The sequence below is a fragment of the Trichechus manatus genome, unplaced genomic scaffold, assembly GCF_000243295.1.
Source record: "Trichechus manatus latirostris isolate Lorelei unplaced genomic scaffold, TriManLat1.0 scaffold00190, whole genome shotgun sequence".
NCBI lineage: Eukaryota > Metazoa > Chordata > Mammalia > Sirenia > Trichechidae > Trichechus > Trichechus manatus.
Window position 1 is genome coordinate 4,020,815 of NW_004444126.1, and position 22,389 is coordinate 4,043,203.

The 22,389-nt window shown below is 46.5% G+C and overlaps 1 protein-coding gene across 2 annotated transcripts in view; it reads right to left on the reverse strand.

The window, feature by feature from the left end:
• The window catches only part of MYO18B (myosin XVIIIB), a 310,234-nt gene that overhangs the window by 269,712 nt on the left and 18,133 nt on the right, over positions 1-22,389 (reverse strand). For both annotated transcript variants that reach the window (XM_004387626.1, XM_023741793.1), the window contains exons 8-11: positions 20,072-20,214; positions 18,707-18,807; positions 17,960-18,023; positions 3,638-3,782 (exon numbers count right to left, since the gene is read on the reverse strand). In XM_004387626.1, the coding sequence (XP_004387683.1) occupies positions 3,638-3,782; positions 17,960-18,023; positions 18,707-18,807; positions 20,072-20,214 (453 nt within the window). The remainder of the gene's footprint in view (positions 1-3,637; positions 3,783-17,959; positions 18,024-18,706; positions 18,808-20,071; positions 20,215-22,389) is intronic.

Below are 22,389 nucleotides of genomic sequence, written 5' to 3' on the forward strand. Positions count from 1 at the left end.
AACTATGCGTGTATAAATTTTTGAAATGGTGTATCTTTGGCTATGTGTATTTTCACCAAAAAAAAGTTTGAGAAGTTAGAAGGTTGACATGTTGTGGGGTTGTTAACCAATGTCATAAAACAAGATGTGTACTACTGTTTCATGAGAAACTATTTGTTCTGTAAGCCTTCACCTGAAGTACAATAAAAAAAAAAAAGAAAGAAAGAAAAATAGGATTGGGCTTCTGAAAATAAGTTAAGGAAGTCAGGCTCGCTGGGAGGAGGGTATCATTTAATGAAGAAAAAAATAAACCTGATTAATGGAAATGATTCTTAATATATTTCAAAATGATCTGTTACGACACTAGGCAAAGACATTTATATACGACTTTGAAATTCTTAATAGCTGATTTTAGAGCAACTTATTATGAAATTTTCCAAAGCAGAATATATAGTAAGTAAATCATCCGGGCAGGTCTCCCAGGCAGACTGAAGGCAGATCCTCTTAAAATAATTTATAAACTGAGGGCGGGGGAGGTGGGGGGAGCTGGGAGAAGTTATTGCCATAATCATGTATTAATAAAATATTTATAAATGTGACTTTCTCTTTTATCATTACAGATGGTTATAGGGATGGGTCACAGCCCTGCACCCACATCACATCTACCTGCCCCAGGAGAAGAAATTCTAGAAGCAAACTGGTTGCCATCACTTCTGATGACAGGTCAACAAGTGAGGGTCTGGCTTAGCCTCTGTTTTGTCTCATTAGAGGCAGAGGAAGTTCAGGTTTGATCACGAAAGTCAGTAGGCAGGTCCCACGTGTCTGCAGACTTTCTCCCTTCCTAGGCTTTGCAGAATGCCTGGAGGGAGAACCAACCTGTTTGAGCTGAGTGCCAACTAAGTGGAGAGCTGGCTGTGTGACCTTGGGAAACTCACCTAACCCAGACACAACACTAATTATTAAAACCAAACCAGTTGCCATAGAGTCTGGATTCCAACTCATGGCGATCCCATGTGTTGCAAAGTGGAACGGCTCCATAGGGTTTTCAAGGCTGTGACCTTTCAGAAGCAGATTGCCAAGCCTTTCTTCCAAGGTGCCTCTGGGGGGATTTATTTGAACCACCAATCACTGGGTTAGTGCTCACTCCACTCGGGATTACTACAGTAATCATCAGAGCTGCCTTTTACTGAGGTTACCTTGAGCCAGATGCTATTGATGACCTGCCCATGACCCCTCAGCCCTCTCCATCCCCATACATGCCCTCCCAAGCATGTCCCCCATCTCTCATTGCAGGTACTTGTCTGTGCAGCTTTCTCTGTCTGCAGAGGCAGGTGCAACCCATACACATGGGGGGCAGGCTAGAAGTATAGGAGAAACCCTCAATCTGGGAGAAGCAGGAGTTGGTGGATAAATACCCTCCTCCTTGCCTCTTGGGTAAGACGATGAGGAGGCGAGTTCCTCAGAGTCTTCCAGAGGTTCCCAGCAGAATTGAGACTCAATTGCCCGTTGATGAATGTGCCCTGTATTGCCTGCCTTTCCTTCCCCATCTCACTTCCCACTCCCCAACCAGTGCTACCTCGGATCCCCTCTCAGATATGATATATGCACCCAAATCTTTATCTTGAGTCTGCTCCTACAGGTTGTTGTTGTTTGGTGCTGTAGAATTGATTTTCAACTCATGGCGACCCCATGTGACAGGGTAGAACTACCCTGTAGGGTTTCCTAGGCTGTCATCTTTACAGAAGCAGACCGCCAGGTCTTTCTCTCGCAGAGCCACTTGGTGGGTTTGAACTGCCAACCTTTCGGTTAGCAGCTGGGCACTTAACCTTATCCATCCTAATTCAGCTTCCTCTTTCTTATCTCATTTAATCCTCATAGCAACCCTACTTTTAGCCCATTGGAAGAGGAGGCCACTGAAGATCAGAGAAGTTTGGAAATTTGAACCCAAATCTGCCTCACTCAAGAGCCCACACTCTTAACCTTGTGGTTTATTGCACCTAGACCTTCTGAGCCTCAGTTTTCCAATCTGTAAAGTGGGTTTGCTTCTTTCCACACACCCCCAACCCATAGGCACCCATGCCTCAACTGTGAACCTCCACAGCTTTCCTGGTCTGAACCATGTAATCACACCCTCAGTCTCAGTCAGATTACAACGTTGGCTGATGGTTTCAAGTATAGAGGTTTCATCTCTCCAAATGCGATGGCAAACTCACAAGACAGGACCGTATCCTCACAGCCTTTCATATCCTTCACTTTGCCCAGCACAGATGTGGGCACCAAGTAAATGTGGACTTGTCTCAGGGATCAGGTGGCTCTTGTTGAGAAGTTTAATGGGGGTAAGTTTGGCCAAAGCCCTCAGCTAAGGCCAGATGGAGTGAGGTAAGAAACTAATGATTTCCTGGCCCCTCGTTTGTAGTTTTCTCATGTTTCTCCCCCTCTAGGGTGACTTTTTATTGCTGGTAAGATCAAGGGAAATCAATATGTTCTCCATACTCAGAAACCATGGGGAAGGAGAACTCTGTTTGACCTGGAGATACCTACTGAAAGACACTCTCCTTTGGAGCTTGTAGAAGCTGACCAAGATGGCCACCTTTGGGCAACAACAGCTTTTCCCATGGAGTGTAGCCTTGGTGGAGATATCAGTCAAGGTGTCTTATCCTATCAGGATGCCACAATGAGTGGATAGGGAGGGGTAAGGCAGAGAGAGATGCGATCAGCAAACAGACAATGGGGGGTGAAGTGGGGCAAGTCGTGGGTAGAAGGGCAGCAAAGTCACTTTTCAGCACATATGGGGGATCGTCTCCAGGATGTCTAGATAGAAACACATCACCTTCATTGCCTGGACCCAACCTCCTCTGCCCAGTCCAGTAGCCACTGGCTACATGTGGCTATTTAAATTAAAATTAAATAAAGTAACAAATTTGATTCCTCACAGATTTTCAAGTTCTCAATGGAATCCAGACTTTCTGGAGCCATTGAGGCTGGATGAGCCCCTGACACTGTTGCCCTGAGACAATCTTTAAACTTCGAACCTTAAACCAAAACTATCCCCTGATGTCTTCTTTGAACCAAAAAAATTAGCTTATCTTAATTAGTAAGGTACATCTGCTTTGAGCATTGTGCTCTTCTAAAGAATGATCTATGTGAGATCAAATTGACAATGGCAACTCAAAAGGTTGGATGAGAGGCTTAGGGGGCAGTGAGTTTAAGTTAACTGTGGTGAAATAATTTGGAAAAGGAGAGCGAGAATGCTAGCACAACTTGAAGAATGTAGCCAATGTCACTGAATTGTACATGTAGAGATTGTTGCAACGGTGTACCCTTGGCTGTGTATATTTTCACCAAAAAAAATTTTTTTTTTATTCTTCAGTCACACTGGCCACGTTTCAAGTGCTTAATCACCACTTGGGGCTAGTGGCTACCATACTGATCTGCATATATAGAGAACATTTCCATCACTGCAGAAAGTTCTTTTGGACAGTGCTGGCCTACAATATTTGAAAAATCCAGCCCTGCTTCCTTCTTGCCATGCCTGATCCAGTATCCTCTCAAAGAACAGTCCCAGAGACTGTCCCCACCCCACAGAGAGAAGGCCTTGTCAGGCACCTGCCAAAGGAGACAGCTGGTAGCCCAGGTGAGCCTGGCAGGAAGGACATACCTTTGCAGGCCCCTGCTGCGCCCAGGTGGTAGATGGCTGCCAGCACCCGCCAAATGGCTTTCTGCTCACTTTCTGAGATGCCCAGCGTCTCCATGGCACCCTGGAGCTGGGCAAAGGCAGCCGCTGCCTTCTGCTTGTCTTCAGGCTGACAGCAAAGAGAGAGAGGAGGAAAAAGAGGCCATCACAGTTAAGAAAATGCCAGCTTGCAACTTCAAACTGAGCTTGGTCTTGGGGGAATGTGTGGTCACTTTATTATCACAGTAAATTACCCACAATTAAGCTGAGGGGTGTTGACATGCAGAGCTCAGGCTGCTGGGAAAGTTATAAAAATCATTTCAATCTGACTGTGGAATGCAGTGCAATTTTTCACTCATTCAGTACAGATTTCATGAGGCTCTGCTCTGTGCTGGGCTCTGGTCTAGGGACGCAAAGACAAACAAAACCCAAACCTTGACTTTGAGGAACCTCTCAGGGTGGAAGTCAAAAAACACATAAAAGCAACCAAGTGTGAAACTAGCTAAGTGGTAGGATACTGGTATAAACAGAGAACTAAGAGTCATCAGAAGGGGTCCTGGTGGCACAATGGTTAAGCTCTTGTCTGCTAACCAAAAGGCTGGTGGTTCAAATCCACCCAGAGGCCCCACTGGAGAAAGACCTGGCTATCTGCTTCTGTAAAGATTACAGCCAAGAAAATCCTATGGGGCATTCTACTCTGTCACTTGCGGTCTCTATGAGTCAGAATCGACTCAACAGCACCTAACAACAACAACATGGAATCAGAGAAGGGAATCTCTAATTAACCCCACCCTAGAGAGTGAATATGCCATAGAATATTGAATATACCATGGACCGTCAGAAGAACAAACAAATCTGTCTTGGAGGAAGTGCATCAAGAATGTTCCTTAGAAGCAAGGATGGAGAGACTTTGTCTCTCTTATTTTAGACAAATCATCAGGAGCAACCAATTGCTAGAGAAAGACATTATGCTTGGTAAAGTGGAGGGTCAGCAATAAAGAGAGAGCCCCTCAATGAGATGGATTGACACAGTGGCTCAAACATAGCAACAATTGTGTGGATGGCACAGAACCGGGCAATGTTTCATTCTGTTATACATAAAGTCACTACGAGTTGGAGCAGACTCAGCAGCACCTAACAACAACAACAGAAAGTCAAAGGGTTTCAATGAAGTTGTCAGTGATTTCATTCTATTTCAATTAACAATCAACATCCAGGGGTGGGGCCAAGACGGTGGAGTAGTCAGACGGTTCTGGTCATCCCTCTTACAAAGAAGACCTGAAAAACCAAGTGAATCGATTACATATATGACAATCTAGGAGCCCTGAATATCAAAGGCAAAGTTGAGGAATTGGACTGAATGGCAGGGGGAGGGAGAGATGGTTCGGAGGCAGGGAGGAGTTGCCAGACCTGACCTGGCGAGAACCTGAGCCCTTTAGCCCGGATCAGCTCGGGGTGAGTGGTGAGGCAGGCAAGTAGCAGCACTCAGGAGGCATTTTCCACACCGGGAGAGACCCAGCATCAGACAGTCTACTTGGCCATCCAGAACCAGTGAGAAGCAGCCCTCAATTGGCAAAAGATAAGTACTTGCGTCTCACCTACCACGTGGATCAAAAACAACCCCCTTTGGGAAAAACCTCTCTCCCATTTACCTCTCTGCTCCCTGCTCTGCACTGGGTCTGGGACTGGCTTCAGCAATTGCCGAGTCCCCTGGGCCAGAAGTAGGACCCGTCACGTGCCCTGAGCCATTTTTCCAGCCTTAGAGAGTGAACAAATTAACAAATGGGTAAAAATAATCTGCCGGCTCCCCTAAGCCAGGAATTCAGGGTAGGCACAGTTCCTTTCCCTAGGCACAGGCATAAGGGATCCACAGACTTTGAGTGCCTTTCCCGCTGCATAGACTTGTGTGGGCCCATTTCAACAGTGTAGGCCTTCATTACCACAGGACAACAGGGTATATACCTGAAGTCTAACTTCAACTGTTTCAGCTGTGAAGTGGCAGGTTCATGACATTTGACACTGCTCTGCCCATTAAGCAGGGTCTTCTCCTGCCCACATCAGCGGCATGAGGACTGGTGGCTCCACCCACACCACCTAGCCACCTGTGACAGGGGCCCAAGAATAAGAGGTGCCCCCTAGTCCTTACAGCCAACAGCACTGGGTGCTCATAGTCCAGCTGCAAAACCCACCCATCTATGCACTGTAGGGAATAGGGACACACTTTCCTCCTGGACACCCGGGGGTGGCTGTCGGCCCCCTGCCTTGCTCAGCCTATGTGCCCCTGCTGCAGCTGGATGCCAGTGCCTACACCAGTCACCCATGCCTGTCTAGAACTGTAGGTGAGAGCCTGTACCACACACTTGGTGGCTGACTACCTGGACACCTGAGCTGAATCCATACAGGAGGAGTGGGCAGACTCCTGGGCTGACATACTTAGTGACAGGTCTGGCCACCTGGTGGCAGGACATTGGAGCTTCAGGGGCACTAGTGATCTGGATAGCTCACACGAGCAGCCTATTTGGGCATATCAAAACAAAACAATCAACGTCCATGGAAGCAGCAGTTAGGAAATCAAACTACATATTACACTGGGCAAATCTGCTGCAAAAGACCTCTTTAAAGTGTTAAAGAGCAAAGATGTCACTTTTAGGACTAAGGTTAACCTGACCCAAGGCTTGGTATTTTCAACTGCCTCATATGCATGTGTTAAGTTGGACAATGAAAAAGGAAGACAGAAGAATTGATGTGCTCCAACTGTGGTGTTGGCGAAGAATATTGAATATACCGTGGATTATCAAAGGAATGAACAAATCAGTCTTAGAAGAAATACAACCAGAATGTTCCTTAGAGGTGAGAATGGCGAGACTTTGACTCGCTTACTTTGAATACGTCATCAGGAAAGACCAATCACTAGAAAAGAACATCATGAATATAATGAATCCCTTTCATATGGCCTTTCTAGCCATAGTCTTAACTCCCACAAAATGATTGGCTGGGTCACAATCTTGCAAGGGATTGGTCAATTACTATTCAAATTAAGCGACTGTGGCCTAATGAGGGAATTGGTCATTTTGTGGTTCTGGTGGGAAGACTATGCCTTGAAATTGACAAGAAGTAGGCTTATATAAGGGCCAATCCCCCAGAGGTTTGGGGGACCTTGCTACCATCACGAAGAGTCTAGAACAAAGCACATTCTTTGGACCAAGGACCCACGGCCCCTGTGCTGAGAACCTCCTAGAACCAAAAGAAAGCATTATAACTCTAAAGACAGCATAAGACAATACTGACCCATGGAGAAAGGAGGCTGCGGTAGGCTGCGGTGGGCTTACCAGCCCATAAAGCAAGAGTTCTGTTTGAGTGCCTTCAGGCAGGAGGCTTACTGGCAGCGCTAAAAGAGCTGTAATACTTGCCCATGCAGGGCAGAGGCCTGAGTGTGCCCCATGCAGGGGCTGCATGCCTCCCCTACCCTGGGTCAGGTAGCAGCAAGAGAGCCCTACAGGCCCTGGTAGCATGGTGGGAGCTGGCAGTGGAGGCAGAATCCTCAGATCCCCTGAGCAATGTGGTAGTAACCAGAGGCAGTGGTGATGTGAACACAGTATCTAACCTGAACCACAGCGTGCCTAGCCAGTGACATGAGAATGGACATAGGTAATTTGGGGAAGGGAAAGTGTTTTCCCTTTGAGAATCTGTTGTTATTGTTTACTTCTTGCTTTCTGTAAATAATAATAATGGCTTTCACTTAGCCAACACTGTGTAAGCGTCTCGTGTGCCGAGCTCAATCACAGATGAACGCAGCACTCATGGAATGGTTGATGCCAGCGAGCGCACGTGCCTCATTCCTAGCCGTCTAATGCTGCGTGGAAGCTTGAGGAAGACACAGCATGTGCAAGGCAGACAGACAGACAAGTACATACGTTTGGTAAAGTAGAGGGCCAAAAGAAAATGACATGGATTGACCCAAGAGTCACAACCATGGACTCAAACATACCAATGATCATGAAGATGACACAGGGCTGGCACCGTTACATTCAGTTATACATAAAGTCTCCGTGAGTCAGAGCTGACTTGACGGCAATCAACAACAAGAGAGTCAACAAGAATGTCATGGAAAAGGAAACACAATTTTGATTGAAATTTGAAAGATAAAGAGACGAAGTTGACCAATTTAATGCAATAAAGATCCCGACAGGCAGAGAGAACAGCGTGGATAGATTATGGTTCTTAGGACACAACTAGTAGTCGGTTGAACGTGGACACAGATGCACATTTTTTGGAGGTAGGACAGGCAGAGAAGGAGAGGAGGTAAATTAAAGCAGGCGAAGCTGACAGAGGCCAATCATGAAAGTCTCAAACACAAGAGCTTGGTCTTTAAACTCAAGGCAAAAAACCAAGCCTGTTGCCATTGAGTTGATTGCTACTCAGGGTGACCCCATGTGTTACAGAGTAGAACTGTGCTCTCATAGGGTATTCTTGGCTGTAATCTTTACAGAAGCAGATTGCCAGGCCTTTCTTCCGAGGTGCTGCTGGGTGGGTTCGAACCACCAACCTTTAAGTTAGTGGCCAAGAGCAAACCATCTGCACCACATAGGGACCTAAACTCAACCATGATTGGCAAATAAGGAAACGGTCCCCCATCTACATTTCTAGACCTGTGGCAGACATCCTTAATCGATCAAGCAAGCCAGTGAGTCCAGATTCCTCTCAGGACATCACCCCTTGCAGCTGCCCCCAACTGCTCTGCTTTAGCAACTGAAATGGAACCTGTTTGCCATCCCCGTTGCAGACAATAAAAAATTGCCAAAGATTTTTAAGCAGGAGAAAAGATAAAATGACATGATCAGATGTTCATGGGTTGTAGGTCTTTTTTTTTTTTTTCAGATTTATGATGCCAATTATGTTTGATTGAATATCAAAATTAGTCTGAAACTTCAGTGCACACGCCATTGAACCAAAGAGACACAGCCCAGAGGCCTGCTGGGTAGAGAGGAAGAAAGCCGGTGCCGGGAATTCTTTTGTCAATAATCCACCAGCAGATAATGAGGAAGTGATTTGCATTTGGCCTGCTGAGAGACTTGGGTGATGAACTGTAGGCTCTTAAAGCTGGGAGGTTTTTGAGTTTTGTGAAGTACAATGTCCAGAGAAGTTCCCTAAGTGGCATAAACCATTTGTACGCAACCGCTGACGAAAGGATGGTGGTTCAAACCCACTCAGTGGCACCCGGAAATCCAGGCCTGGTGATCTGCTTCTGTTAAGATTACAGTCAAGATTAACTGAATTAGTAAGAGCATATGCCTTGGGTTTGGCGCTCTCTTAAAAGATTATACACACGAGGCCAAACTGACAACAGTAAATCTACAGAATAGATGAGAAGACTAGAACAGGGGGTCTAAATTGAAGTGCTGAAACAATTTGAGTAGAAACGCGAGATTGTTAACACAAAGTGAAGAATGTGACCAATATCACTGAACTGTACGTGTAGAAATTGTTCACTGGGTGTATATTTTGCTCAGTATATTTTCACCAAAAATAAAATAAACGCAAAAAAAAAAAAAATTACAGCCAAGAAAACCCTATGGAGCAGTTCTACTCTGTGACACATGGGGTCTCCATGAGTCTGAATAGGCTCAACAGCAACTGACAACAACAAGCAGACACGCGTGACTGGCACTCTGCTCATAGCTCCACCAGCCTTAACAACGACAATGTCCAGAGAGGGGACAATGCTTGCCCAAAGTCACCCAGCAATCGAATGTCAGATACAGGACATTCTGACTCCCAGTCCAAGCCTCTGTCCCTTCTATTCAAGCCACTTCTTCTAACTGGGAAACTCACCAGGATCATCAACCTATTGGGACAACATCGGAGCGCGCAGTGACGTTGAGAGATTCGCGGTGGACACCTTTCAATTAATAGCAAAAGCATGTTTCACTGATCCGTCATATTCCTGGGCCACCACAGGACCGCAAAATCTGTAGCAACCAGCAACTGAACCTAGCAACTGCAGCTGCTCCACCAGAGCAAACGGAGGGAAGGAAGGCGTCTTACCAACCTGCTCTTGGTTATTTATGAAATTTCAAGTAGCAGAGAAAGGACACCGGAAGAACAGCAGCAGTACATTTATTATGGCTCCTACTGTCAGCTCTGGGCCTTTGACTTTAAATTACAGGTGGGCTTCATCATCTGCCACTTAACTCGTGTGAGGAGGAGAACGAGAAAACTTCCTCTGTAGCTCATTTGCATCTTTCTCTCGATTTCATCTCTTTTGGGACAGAAGACATGGAGAGAGAGATATAGACATTTCTAATCCCAGACTTCTAGGGAGCCAGATGTTCTTTAAATCCTCTGAATAATGTCCTGCCAAAAGCCACTCCTTGAATCAAAGTTGTGAAAATAGAAATAAGTGAAATCAGGGGAATGGAGTTGACTCACAACTCAAATGTCCCTCAACAGGGGAATGGATAATGAGATGGTGGTATACTCACAGCACAGCCGTGGAGTACTATGCAGCAATGAAAAAGGAAAAGCCACTGCTACAACCTGTGAATCCCACAGACCCAATGTCGACATGCTGTATGATTCCATTTATGTGAAATTCAAGAATAGGCAAAACTCATGTATGGTAAGAGAAGTCAGGATGATGGAAAATTTGGCAGCAGATACTGGTGATGGTTGCACAACAAGATTAATGTAATCCCAGTCTCACTGAATTGCACATGGAAAAAATGATGAATTAGTAAACATTGTATACAAGCAGTCTCCAAGTTACAAACTTCTGACTGCCGTACAACCGGTAGTGATGAACCAATCCCAGTAAAGCCTATTACATTAAACATTCAAGGTACATACAATTGTTCGTAATAACAAATGGGCCCGACTTTGCAAAGGGCATCAAAACATTACTATTACTGTATTACCATGTTAAAGTTGTTTTAGTGTATCTGGAAGTGTTTCTTTAATGTTTTTCAGCATAGAAAGGCACACTGTATATTATATACCAAGACAAACATTTGACTAATTAGACGTTAGGCACGAACCGTACCTAACTGTTCCTAAACCAAAACCAAACCAAACCCGTTGCCGTCGAGTCACTTCCGACTAAATTGTTCCAACTTACATACAAATTGTGACTTAAAGACAGATTTAGGAACGGAACTCATTCATAACCCAGGGACTGCCTGTATATATAAGGCCTCCTAGGTGGTACAAACATTTTGTGCTTGATTACTAACCTAAAGGTTGGCAATTAGAACCCACCCAGCTGAGTCACGGAAGAAAGCCCTGGCCATCTGCTTCCATAAAGATTACAGCTAAGAAAACCCTATGAAGCACAGTTCTACTCTGTAACATATTGGGTTGCCATGAGTCAGAATCGACTTAATGGCAATGAGATTTTTTTGTTGTTGGTGGTGGTGGTGGTAGTGGTGGTGTTGTATATATTTTTACTGAAATAAAAAGGAAAAAAGAGATAAGCCAGGATGACAACTCTGAGGAGGTTGGATGGACACCTCTGAAGGGGGGCGGGGTTCTCTGGGAGGGGTCACGAGGGAGCCTCTGGAGAAGTGGAGAATGTTCTAGATCTTGATCTGGGGGATGGCTGCAAATGTGTTTAAGGATGTAAACATGATTGAACTATACATTTAAAATGCCTGACTTTTACTGTATGTTTATCTCAATTAAAAAAAAAAAAAAAGTTGCCCAGGGTCTGTCTGATGCAATCAAAGTCTCAAGGTCTACCAATGACTATAAGTAATTTAGTGAGCAAAAAAATAATCCAGAATATTCTCTCCACAGGAAATCGGGCTGAGTTTTGAGCACGCAGGAGATTCCTGTGGTGCAGAGAGAGGCCAGGTGGGAAGCCCGAAGACCTGGAGTCAGACGGAGCCGGAAGGGACTCCAGACTCTGCACTCTCCAGCTGAGCAACTTGGCACACGTCTCTCACCCTTGCACTGAGCCTCAGTTTCTGCTTCTGCAAAATGGAAATAAATTGGTACTCTAGGGTTGCTGTGACAGTTAAATGAGTCAGTGCATGTAAGGTTGTTCCCCACTCACTAACGCCTCTCCTGCCATGCCTTTGTCCGGCTGTTTCACCTTCCTGGGACACCCTTGCCCCACTGCCACCCAAGTTCATGCCCAGCACTCTGTGGAAAGTGAATCAGGCATGCCCCAGTCCTAAGGTGCACCCAGTCCAAAGAGGGGGACAGATGTGTCAACAGACAATGACAGCATGGAGTGAGCGCAGGCTGGGGAAGCTGTGTGGAGGGGCGGGGGGCGAGGGGCAGAGGACCAGACTGGGAGGGTCAAGGCTTCTTGGAGGCACATCATTCATTAAGAGAGCAAGTGGTGTGAAGTGGTGGCTGGGGAGGCAGGAAGCGTCTCCTAGCAGAAGGACATTGGTGTCAAGAATTCTGAGGATGCCACAGGTGCTCTCTTGCAGGGCAGAGGGCAGTGGGGAGCTGTGGTCTGCAGCTGGGTGCTGCTCTCTGACCCAGCCCATAACTAATGGAAGCCTCGTTGGCAGAGGGAACCAGCGCCTGGGCCTTCCTCTCCCCTGGTTATGAGCACCAATGAGGAGGGGATCTCTGGCAGGCCCTGAAGGGCCAGGGTGGGCACAGCTCTGTGTCTCCACAATGAGCTGCCAGTCAAGGGCCTTCCCACCCCTCCGCCCCCGGCCTGAAATTAGCTTTGGAAGGAAAACGCTGAGCACTGACTTGGGTCATCTGCAAAATGTACACTGGTGTCTGCACAGGCGAACCTTATGCAGACCTCAGGGAGGACAGGACAGGTGTCAGTCCAGAGCCCATAGCTGCCCCTTCCTGAGAGGCTCTGCTCACATTCATTATTTCCCCAATCCACTTCCTCTCCGGGCACTATGAGTCCACTTAAGTGGGAAGCAGAGAAATCATTAACTGAGCACCTATTATGTGTACTAGGTGCTTTTACCCTATGAAGCAGGTGTGTTGTTTTGTTTGCTGCCACCGAGTCAGCCCCTGACTCATGGCGATCCCATGTACAATGGAACATCCTGCACCACCCCCACAATCCGTTGCGGATCGGACTGTTGTGAACCATAGGTTTTCATTGGCTGATTTTCAGAAGATTGCCAGGCCTTTCTTCCTGGTCTGTCGTAGTTGGGAAGCGCCTCTGAAACCTGTTCAGCATAACAGCAACACCCAAGCCTCCACTGACAGACTGGTGGCTGCACATGAGGTGCATTGGCTGGGAATCCAACCTGGAGCTCCACCATGGAAGGTGAGAATTCTGCCACTGAACCACCACAGCCTGACACTGCAGGTGTAAGTTTCTCCAACTGACAGAAGAGGAAACTGAGGCTCTGAGGGGTTAAGGTACACACCCAAGGCCACCCTGTGGGGGGAGGGGCAGAGTCACTCTGTGCCAGACACTCTACTGAGCCCCCAGTCCTCAGAGCAGAGCAGCCTGAAGAGTTGGGTATTGCCCTGCCCATTCCACGGATGGAGAAACTGAGGCTAAGAGCGGTTAGGTGACCTGAGGACACACAACCCTCATGATGGGGAGGGAGACTCACACATGGTGGGTCCATCCCGGAGCACATGGTCTTCACCCACTACTTGGGACTGAGATGACAGAGTGGGAAGACCATGGCGCTTGGAGTGAGGTTGACCTGGGTTCCAGTCCTAACCTCTGCCACTTAAAAGCTGCATGTCCTTGAGCAAGTAACTTCACCTCATGGGTCTCCTAAAAAAGAGGTGTGATACTCCCCAGTCTCAAAGGGCTGTTAGGAGGATTACGTAAGAGAAAGCCCCCAGCAGAGCCCCTAGCGTGAGTGAACTATCCCCATCCCTGTTTTGGGAGACCATCCCTCTGAAGTTGACAACTGGGTCATAAAAAATAAATGTGCCTCAGGCTGGTGCCTGGAATGTGGCACCAGAAGCAAACTGCTGAGAAGCAGAGATTATTATTATTACGACTGCTGTTGGGCACTTTCTTTGAAAAAAAAGAAATCAGGCTAGGTTGCAGAAAAATAAATTATAGAGAAGAAGAAAATAATATGAAAGCTTTGTGATTTCAAACGTTTCCTGGTGCCCTGGCAGATCGCAAATAAGTTCCATGTAAAAGTTGGAATGCAGCATGTGGCCAGGGCACACAGTGAGGGCTGCAAGCAGAACCAGCAGCCAGGCGGCCAGCAGTCCAGAGCAAGGCCAGTGTCATCCCAGGGTCTCGTCCCTTGCCACTGCTGAAGCGCCCTTGCCCCATGCCCACCCTCTGCTCTCCAGCCACACTGTACTGTCGCTACTTTTCCACCTTTTGCCTTTGCATCAGCTGCTCAGGGTAGCAGGAATACTGGCCTCACTGCACCTGTCTAACTTCACTCTTCAGTCCAGGACCAGTTCGTTGTCACCTCCTCCAGGAGGTTTTCCCTGATATGCCTCTACCCCTCCCAGCACTGTTTGAGATTTCTCCGCCTTTTGCCTTTGCATCAGCTGCCCAGGGTAGCAGGAATACTGGCCTCATTGCACTTAACTTCACTCTCATTCCACGACTAACTCTACCACCTCCTCCAGGCAGCCTCTGATATGCCACTATCTCTCCAGACCTGGCCAAGCAATATTTGGGACATAACCAGTTGCTGTCAATTCTGACTCATGGCAACCCCATGTGTGTCAGAGTATAACTGCACTCCACAGGGTTTTCAGTGGCTGATTTTTTGGAAGTAGATCACCAGGCCTTTCTTCCGAGATGCCTCTAGGTAGATTCAAACCACCAACCTTTAGGTTAACAGCAAGCATGGTAACCCATTTATACCACCCAGGGACTCCCCATTTGGGACATACTTATACTAAAAATTATTTGATGTTTATCTGATATTCAATTTAACTGGGTGCCCTATATTTTTATTTGCTAAACCTGACAACTTTGGGGGCTCATACTTAGCAACCCCCTTCTCGGGGGGGGGCATTTCCTGGCCACCAGGTGGCCTTAATGAGAGACTGTACCTGGAGAGTCCAACCCCAGGTAACTAGCCCAGGCTTGTGACAAAGACTGCAGAGTTTTCAGCCTTTATTTTTGTGCTTAGAGTAAACAGTCTCTTGATACCTGCCAGGTAGCAGAGAGAGAACAAAGGAACACCCTACCAGTTCCTGCAAATCAATTGGTCTAAAAAAGCACCCCACAGAAACACAGAAAAAGGAAGAAAACCACTTCAAACTGTTCCTTGACATGGATCCACACTGTGACAGATTCCTTTATGCAGACAGTTAACAAACAAGTCAGGGCTGAGGAAAGCTCTTAAGAGCCCCAGCTTGGACCCTTTCCTCCTCAAAAACAACAGGTACACAAACAACAACTCTCTTGTTGATTCAAATGGATACACGGGGCTAAAACTCATTAAATGAATGAGAAAACCCAGTGCTGGAACTGCTGGGTGGTGCAAACAGTTAATGCCCTCAGCTGCTGATGGAAAGGCTGGTGGTTTGAGTCCACTCAGAGGCACCTTGGAAAAAAGGCCTGGCGATCTACTTCTGAAAAATGAGCCATAGAAAACCCTATGGAGCATGGTTCTGCTCTGACACACGTGGGGTCTTCATGAGGCAGGGCCACTCAAAGGCAATTGGTGTTGGCCCTCAAATCTGAGGTTTAGGCTCTAAATGGCCCCCAGTCGTGGACATAAATGGTAGGAAAGAAAAACAGATTGCAGCTTCCAAATGTAGGGGGCGTCAGGAAGGTAAAGAGTGAATTAGCTCCCAGAATGAGCACCACCTGATCCCACCCACTGCAGAAATAGACCCTACTATGGTGGTTCTCAAAGTGTGGTCTCTGTACTAGCAGCATCAGTGTCACTTGGGAACTTGTGAGAAATGAAAATTCTCAGGTCGAACCCCAGACCACAGAAACTCTATGGGTGGGGACCATCAATTTGTAATTTGTGTGTGTGTGTGTGTGTGTGTGTGTGTGTGTGTGTGTGTGTAACATCTGTATTGAGGTATAATTGGCAAACAGCAAACTGCTCATCTTTAAAATGTACAGTTTGATAAGTTTTGACATGTATACCTCCGAAGCTATCACCCTAACAAAGATAAAGAATATATCCATCACCCCCGAAAGTTCCCTCTGATATCTCTTTCCCCTCCTCTCTGTGTCTCCATCCTCCCCCCTCCCCAGGCAATTACTGATCTGATTTCTGTCACTAGATTAGTTTGCATCTTCTAGAATTTCACATGAATGGAATCATACAGTATGTACCTTCTTTCATCTGGGATTTTTCACTCAGCATAATAATTTTGAGAATTGCTCTTGTTCTTGGATATACCAGTGGTTCAGCTTAATTACTGAATAGTATTCCATTGTATAAATAGAACACAATGTATTAATCCATTCACCTGCTGATAGACATTTGGGTAATTTCCAGGTTTTGACTACCATGAACAAAACTGCTATGAATTTCTGTGTAAAAGCTTTTGTATGGACATACACGTTCATTTTCCTGAGTAGGTACTCCTTGGAGTAGAATGACATGTTATGTGGAAAGTGTATGTTTAACTTTTTAAAGAAACCACCAGACTGTTTTCCAAAATGGTTGTACTATTTCACATCCCCACCCGCAGTGTATGAGAGTTCCAGTTGCTCCAAATTCTCACCAGCACTTGGTATGATCGATCTTTTTAAATGCAGCCATTCTAGTGATTGTGTAGTGGTATCTCACTGTGGTTTTGAGTTGCATTTCTTTAATGACTAATGATGTTGAACATATTTTCACGTGTTGATTTGCTATCCATTATATTCTCTTTGGTGAAGTGTACGTTCGAATCTTATGCCCGTCTTTTTATCAGGCTTTTTATTTATGAGTTTTGAGAATTATTTATACATTCTGGATGTGAATCCTTTATCAGATATGTGATTGGCAAATTTTTTCTCCCAGTCTGTGACTTGCCTTTTTATCTTAACAGGATCTTTCAAAGAGCAGTTACTTTTCATTTTGATGAAGTCCAATTCATCAGTTTTTTCTCTTATGGATATGGCGTCATATTTAAGGAATCTTTGCCTATCCCAAGTTACAGAGATTTTTCTCCTGTTTTCTTCTGGAAATTTTATGGTTTTAAGTTTTACACTTAGGTCTATAAGCCATTTTGAGTTAATTTTTGTATATGGTGTGAGGTATGGATTGAAGTTCTTTTTTTTTTTTTTTTTTTTTGCATAACGATACAAAATTATTTCAGTACCTTTTGTTGCCAAGACATGTAGGTTTGTAAAGACGCATTGGAGTGGTAATGATTCACTCTCCTCTGCCTGATGAACTCCTACTAATCCTTCAGAACCCAGCTCAAATGTTCCCTCTGCTGAGAAGTCTTCTATGACTGAGGTCAAGTAGCTCTCTCATTCTGCTTTGGCTCCCACAGCACCTTGTGCAACTGCTGGTTTATGCTTATCCCATACGATTGCATTAATTTGCAGCTCTGGTGGCACAAGTGTTAAGTGCTTGGCTGCTAACCGAAAGGTTCAAACCCACCAGCCACTCCACATGAGAAGAGACCTGGAGATCTGCTCCCATAAAGATTACAGCCTAGGAAACCCTATGGGGTAGGTCTACTCTGTCTTATAGGGTCTCTATGAATCAGAATTGACTCTACAGCACAGTACAACAGCAATCGCTCCTGTTAGAGTGAAAATTCATGGATGAGGACCATAATCCCAGCACTTAGCGCAGGCTTGGCACAGGTGGTGGTGGTGGTGGGAAAGGGGGAGCTCAGAAAACTATTGTTAAAATAGATACAAATTAATAAAGGAATAAACAAACAAGGGAACAATTTGCTTTTTCAAGCCATTGAACACCCCTCTTCCAGACTTCCCTCACAGTCCACGTTCTCCCGGAAGCCATCTCTCCTTGCACCCACCCACACTAATTGCCAATAGCATTTACTACCAGAACCCTATTGATCGATTCAGGCCAAGCCCTGGGCTAAGCGCTTTATGCACATCATCTCATTTAATCCTCACAACCCCAAGAGGTAGATACTACTACTACCTTTATTTTACCGAACAGGACACAGAAGTTCAGAGAGGGTAAGTTCCATGCTTGAGTTCATGTAGCTAATAAGTGTCAGAGCCAAGGTTTGAATGCAGACAGTCTGACTCCTAAAGTCTCTGTCTTACCTCTATCTATACCACCTCCTGGTTCCCTTTTTTGGACAACAAGTCCAAGGCCCTACAAAGGCATCCCCTGCCTCCCCGACATGACCACCCCTTGCCAACTGCACACCCCTCCTTCACCCTCCCATTCTGGCCCCAAGGACACAGACCCACACACACCCCCCGGAATGGTGCTTTCTTACCTTGGACCACACACCCATGCCAAAGGAGCTGCTATCTGCCATCTGGTGCAGGCACAGCTCCGTCCTAGAAGCAGAGAAGGGACCAGAAGTGAGGGGGCCTGCCCACACCAGCAACCTGGCAGGGCAAATGGTCATCATGGCGTGGGGCTCCGTTTAATGCCCAGGTGGCCCCAGTGCCTTTGCAGGCCCTGACCCCACAGGTCTGCCCTGGGACATTTCTGTCCTCCTGAGTATTCCACACTCATTTCCTCACTAGAATAGAGTCATAGACTAGAGCCAGGGGAGCAGGTTCTGATACCAGGTCTTCTACTAACGAGCTGTATGGTTTGGCCCAACAGTCAGCACGAACGAGCCCTTGCTGTAGGCTAAGTTCTAAGATTACTCATAACAGCATCACCCAATGTCGTTGTTGTTAGTTGCCACCAAGTCCATTCTGACTCATGGCGACCCCATGTGTTTCAGAGTAGAACTGCTCCATAGAGTTTTCTTGTCTATAATCTTTTACAGAAGCAGATCTCCAGGCCTTTCTTCCGAGGTGTCTCTGGGTGGATTTGATCCTCCAGTCTTCAGGTTAGCAGCCTACTGCATTAACCGTTTGCACTCAGGCAACTGGAACTCAAGGATCTCATTCCTAACCACTGGGATGGACTGCCTTTCAGCTCTGGACAGAAGCTCAGGCTGGACCACTGGAGGGACAGCCCCTTGTCTCACTGCCCTCGGCTGTTCCTGCCCACCCCAGCTGCTCACCTGAGATCCAGGTCCAGTCCAGCTAGCATCTGGGAGAAAACCTCAAAGTTGCCTTCCCCTTCCGGCTGCCGCGCCACGCGGCTCTTTTCCAAAAGCATTGTCTGCAGTGGGGAGAAGGAGGGCGCTGGATCAGTACTTGGGACGTGAGTTGCTTTGGGTACATCTGCCCCAGGCCTGGTGACCAGCTACCCAGAAGGCCCCATTAGGGTGCCCTAACCTGAACCACCGTTTAAGAGAAAATCACAGGTCTAAACCTTCACTAGTATCCTCCATATCAAAACTTCTCAATCCTTTGTCTCATTCATTCAGTGTCCACCTAGGGAATCAACTAACCCCAATAGACTCATTCCGATCAATAGACTCATTACAATTAAAGTGTCAAAAGGTGTTGTTATTGTTAGTTGCCCTCAAGCCTCAGCCGGACTCAGGGCAACCTTCAATTAAAGTATCAAGAGGTGTTGCTATTGTTAGTTGCCATTAGTTCCATTGATTTGGGGCTGACTCATGGCAACTTTATGTATAACAGACCAACACGTTGCCCAGTCCTGCGTCTTCTTCACAATCATTGGTATGTTTGAATCCACTGTTGCAGCTATTGCCTCCATTCATCTCACCAAAGCTTTCCCTCATTTTCCCTGACCCTCTGCCAAACAAGATGCTCTTTTCTAGCGATTGGTCTTTCCTGATGACGTGTCCAAAGCAAGCAAGTCGAAGTCTTGCCATCCTTGCTTCTAAGGAACATTCTGTTCGTATTTCTTCTAAGACTGATTGGATCGTTCTTTTGGCAGTCCATAATTAAATGGGGCCACCCTCAAACATACTCTTATTTAACAGAATCCTTCAGCACCTTGACCCAAAAGGTAGTTAATGGTAGGATTTCAGGGCCAGGACAGAAAAGGGACTTATTTGGCACAAAGGAGCTTTCCTTCAGTCTGGAAATTACCTCAGCTCCACGTATGAACAACATCTCTAGTAACCTAATCCTATTTTCTGTTCAAACAGAATGTTGGAGGGGGAAAGGGGAGGGTGCGAGTGATTCTGGAGATAGGAACAAATAGGCCATGTGTTTGTCATGGGACGGCCACGCAAGGCTGGTGCACATCTGTTTAATTCCAGCTTGCGCTTTTAAGACCTAGCTAATGAGTGGCTGAATTATATATTTGCTCATGAATATTTCATCCCCGTGATATTCCAAGGCACAGACGAGAGGGGATGTTCTGGGACACTGAGCGAGGTTGGGGGGAGCTGGTCCCAGTGATGACCAGTCCAGACACATTCCCGGGCCCCAGCTGGAGGCATGGGCTGTACTGAGTGGGGTTGGGGGTGCTGCAATCCTGAGGACCCCGCCTCACCCAAGGGCCTCACCTGGAGCTGAGCAGCTGTGACGCGGCCTGTGGCATTGAAGTCCAGCGACATCACCATGGTGAACCGGGTGGCGCTGCGGCTATGGCCCATGGACACGGAGCCAAAAGCCCGGAGCACAGTGAAGGTGGCGCGGATCTTCTCCACTGTGGAGGGCATGGGAGGGGTTGTCACCCATGGCCCAGGCTCTGCCAACCCACACCTTCTCAGGACCACCTTCCCCAACTGTCCCCTGGCCCCAGGCCAAGCCCCATCCTGGTCCAGCCTCTGTGGGCTCCCTGCCACCCTCCACAACTCAGTTCTTCACCATATACACATCACTGAGCTGTGAGCAGGGTTTCAGGGGGAGCAAGAGGGGAGAGATGCAATGCCTGGATTACAATCTGGGTGAGAGGGGCTGCCCTAGGGGCCTCCCAGGCCTGACAGAGCCCAGGAGGAGGGCAGGGTGCTAATATTCTCAGAATATTAGCAGTGGGGCTAAAAAGTCCTGCAGTCTCTCCGTAACTATTTCCTGAGTACCTACTATGTGCCAGGTACTGTGCTAGGCACCTGGATACAGCCTATCCTGACCTCCACCCTCACACACAGTCTCTGTGTTCTGGGAATGCAGAGATTGGAGCCTCTCCTGCTCCTGGCACAGGCCAGGCATACAGTAGGTGCTCAATGAAGCACTGGAATGAATGGAGAGGCAGTATAGTCAAATGGTTAGGCACCATCCTCTTGAGTCTGAACACAAGCTCTGCCGTTTGCTAGTTACTTCATTTGGGGCAAATGAGTTAGTCTCCCTGTGTCTCAGATACCCCATGTCTAATACAAGGATAATAGTGCCTACCTCTTATGGTTGTCTTGAGGATTAAAAGATTTAACAACGTAAAGTGCTTAGAAAATGCTCCCTATGTGTTGTTGTTATTACTATTTTTATTATTATTAGAAAAGCAATATAGCCTAGGTCATGCAATTCTCAAGGAGGGTGATATTGCTCGCCAAGAGGGCAAAACCTGATTCTTGTGGGAGGAGAAAATTTTTTACTCTTTTTATGTATAAAGCACAAATACACATACACTACATCAGCAGATATACAGTATACTTGTGCTATTAAAATTTCATGGTGGGGGGAAGATTAAGGAAAAAAAACTGTCTACAAAACTCCCTCAAAAACCAAAGTCGTCAATTCTAACTCATAGAGACCCCACAGAACAGACTAGAACTGCCCCATAGGGTTTCCAAGGAGCGGCTGGTGGATTTGAACTGCTGACTTTTTGGTTAGCAGCCTGAGCTCTTAACTACTGTGCCACCAGGGCTCCGCAAGGCTCCCTAGGGAGCTGATAAAAACAAGGTTGAGGAACACTGGTCCGGTGGTTAAGGCTCTGGAAAGGCTGCCTGAGTTCAAATCTCAGCCCTAGCATTTATTAGCTCTGTGACTTTGGGCAAGCTAGTTATCCTCTCTGAGTCTCAATGTCTTCCTCTATAAAATTTTAATAATAATACTATCTTATAGGGCTATTCTAAATAATAAAAAAGAAGTCAACTCCAACTCATGGCGACCCTGTGTGTGTCAGGGTAGAATTGCTCCACTGGGTTTTCAGTAGCTGTGATCTTTTGGAAGTAGATCTCCAGGCCTTTCTTCTGAGGCACCGCTGGGTAGATTCAAACCGGCAACCTTTCCATTAGTATCCAAGTGCTTAACCATTTGTGCCACCCAGGGATTGTTCTAAATAATCAATAAGTTAATATACTTGGAATAGGATCAGGCACATAAGTGTTCAGTAAGTGTTCACAACGATCATCATCATTATTATTAATTAGCACTGTTCCTTTAAAGCCCAGCTCAAACATCATTTCCTCAGGGAAGCCCTCCCATGTACCTCCTCTGTGCCTCCGCCTCTCCTCTAACCAGTGCAGCGAGCACTCTTTGAAGAGGATTTGAGGTTAGCACATACATGCAGGTGGGTCTTCCCTCTGACAGAAGCCCTGCCTTCTGCCTTTGCTTGTCGGGTCCCCTGTACAGTTCACCAGGTTGTGTACTGCACAAGGGCACCAGATCCAATGGAACAGCATTCACATCATACTACCATAGATTTGCATGTTTATTAGCATACTTTCCCAGCAATGGGCGGTCAAGTGTCTCGTTCTAATGTCAATGTACGATGATTGTCCAGAGTAAGGGATGAGTGCTTTTTCCTAATTTGCACAAAGGTGCCCAATGGACTAGGGGCCCTGCCCAGTAGCAAGCACAGGATCTGCACACATCTGTGCTCAGTAAACATTAGCTGAATGGCTATAAGGAAGGACAGCCCAGCATCCCCCTCCAAGTCTCCCCT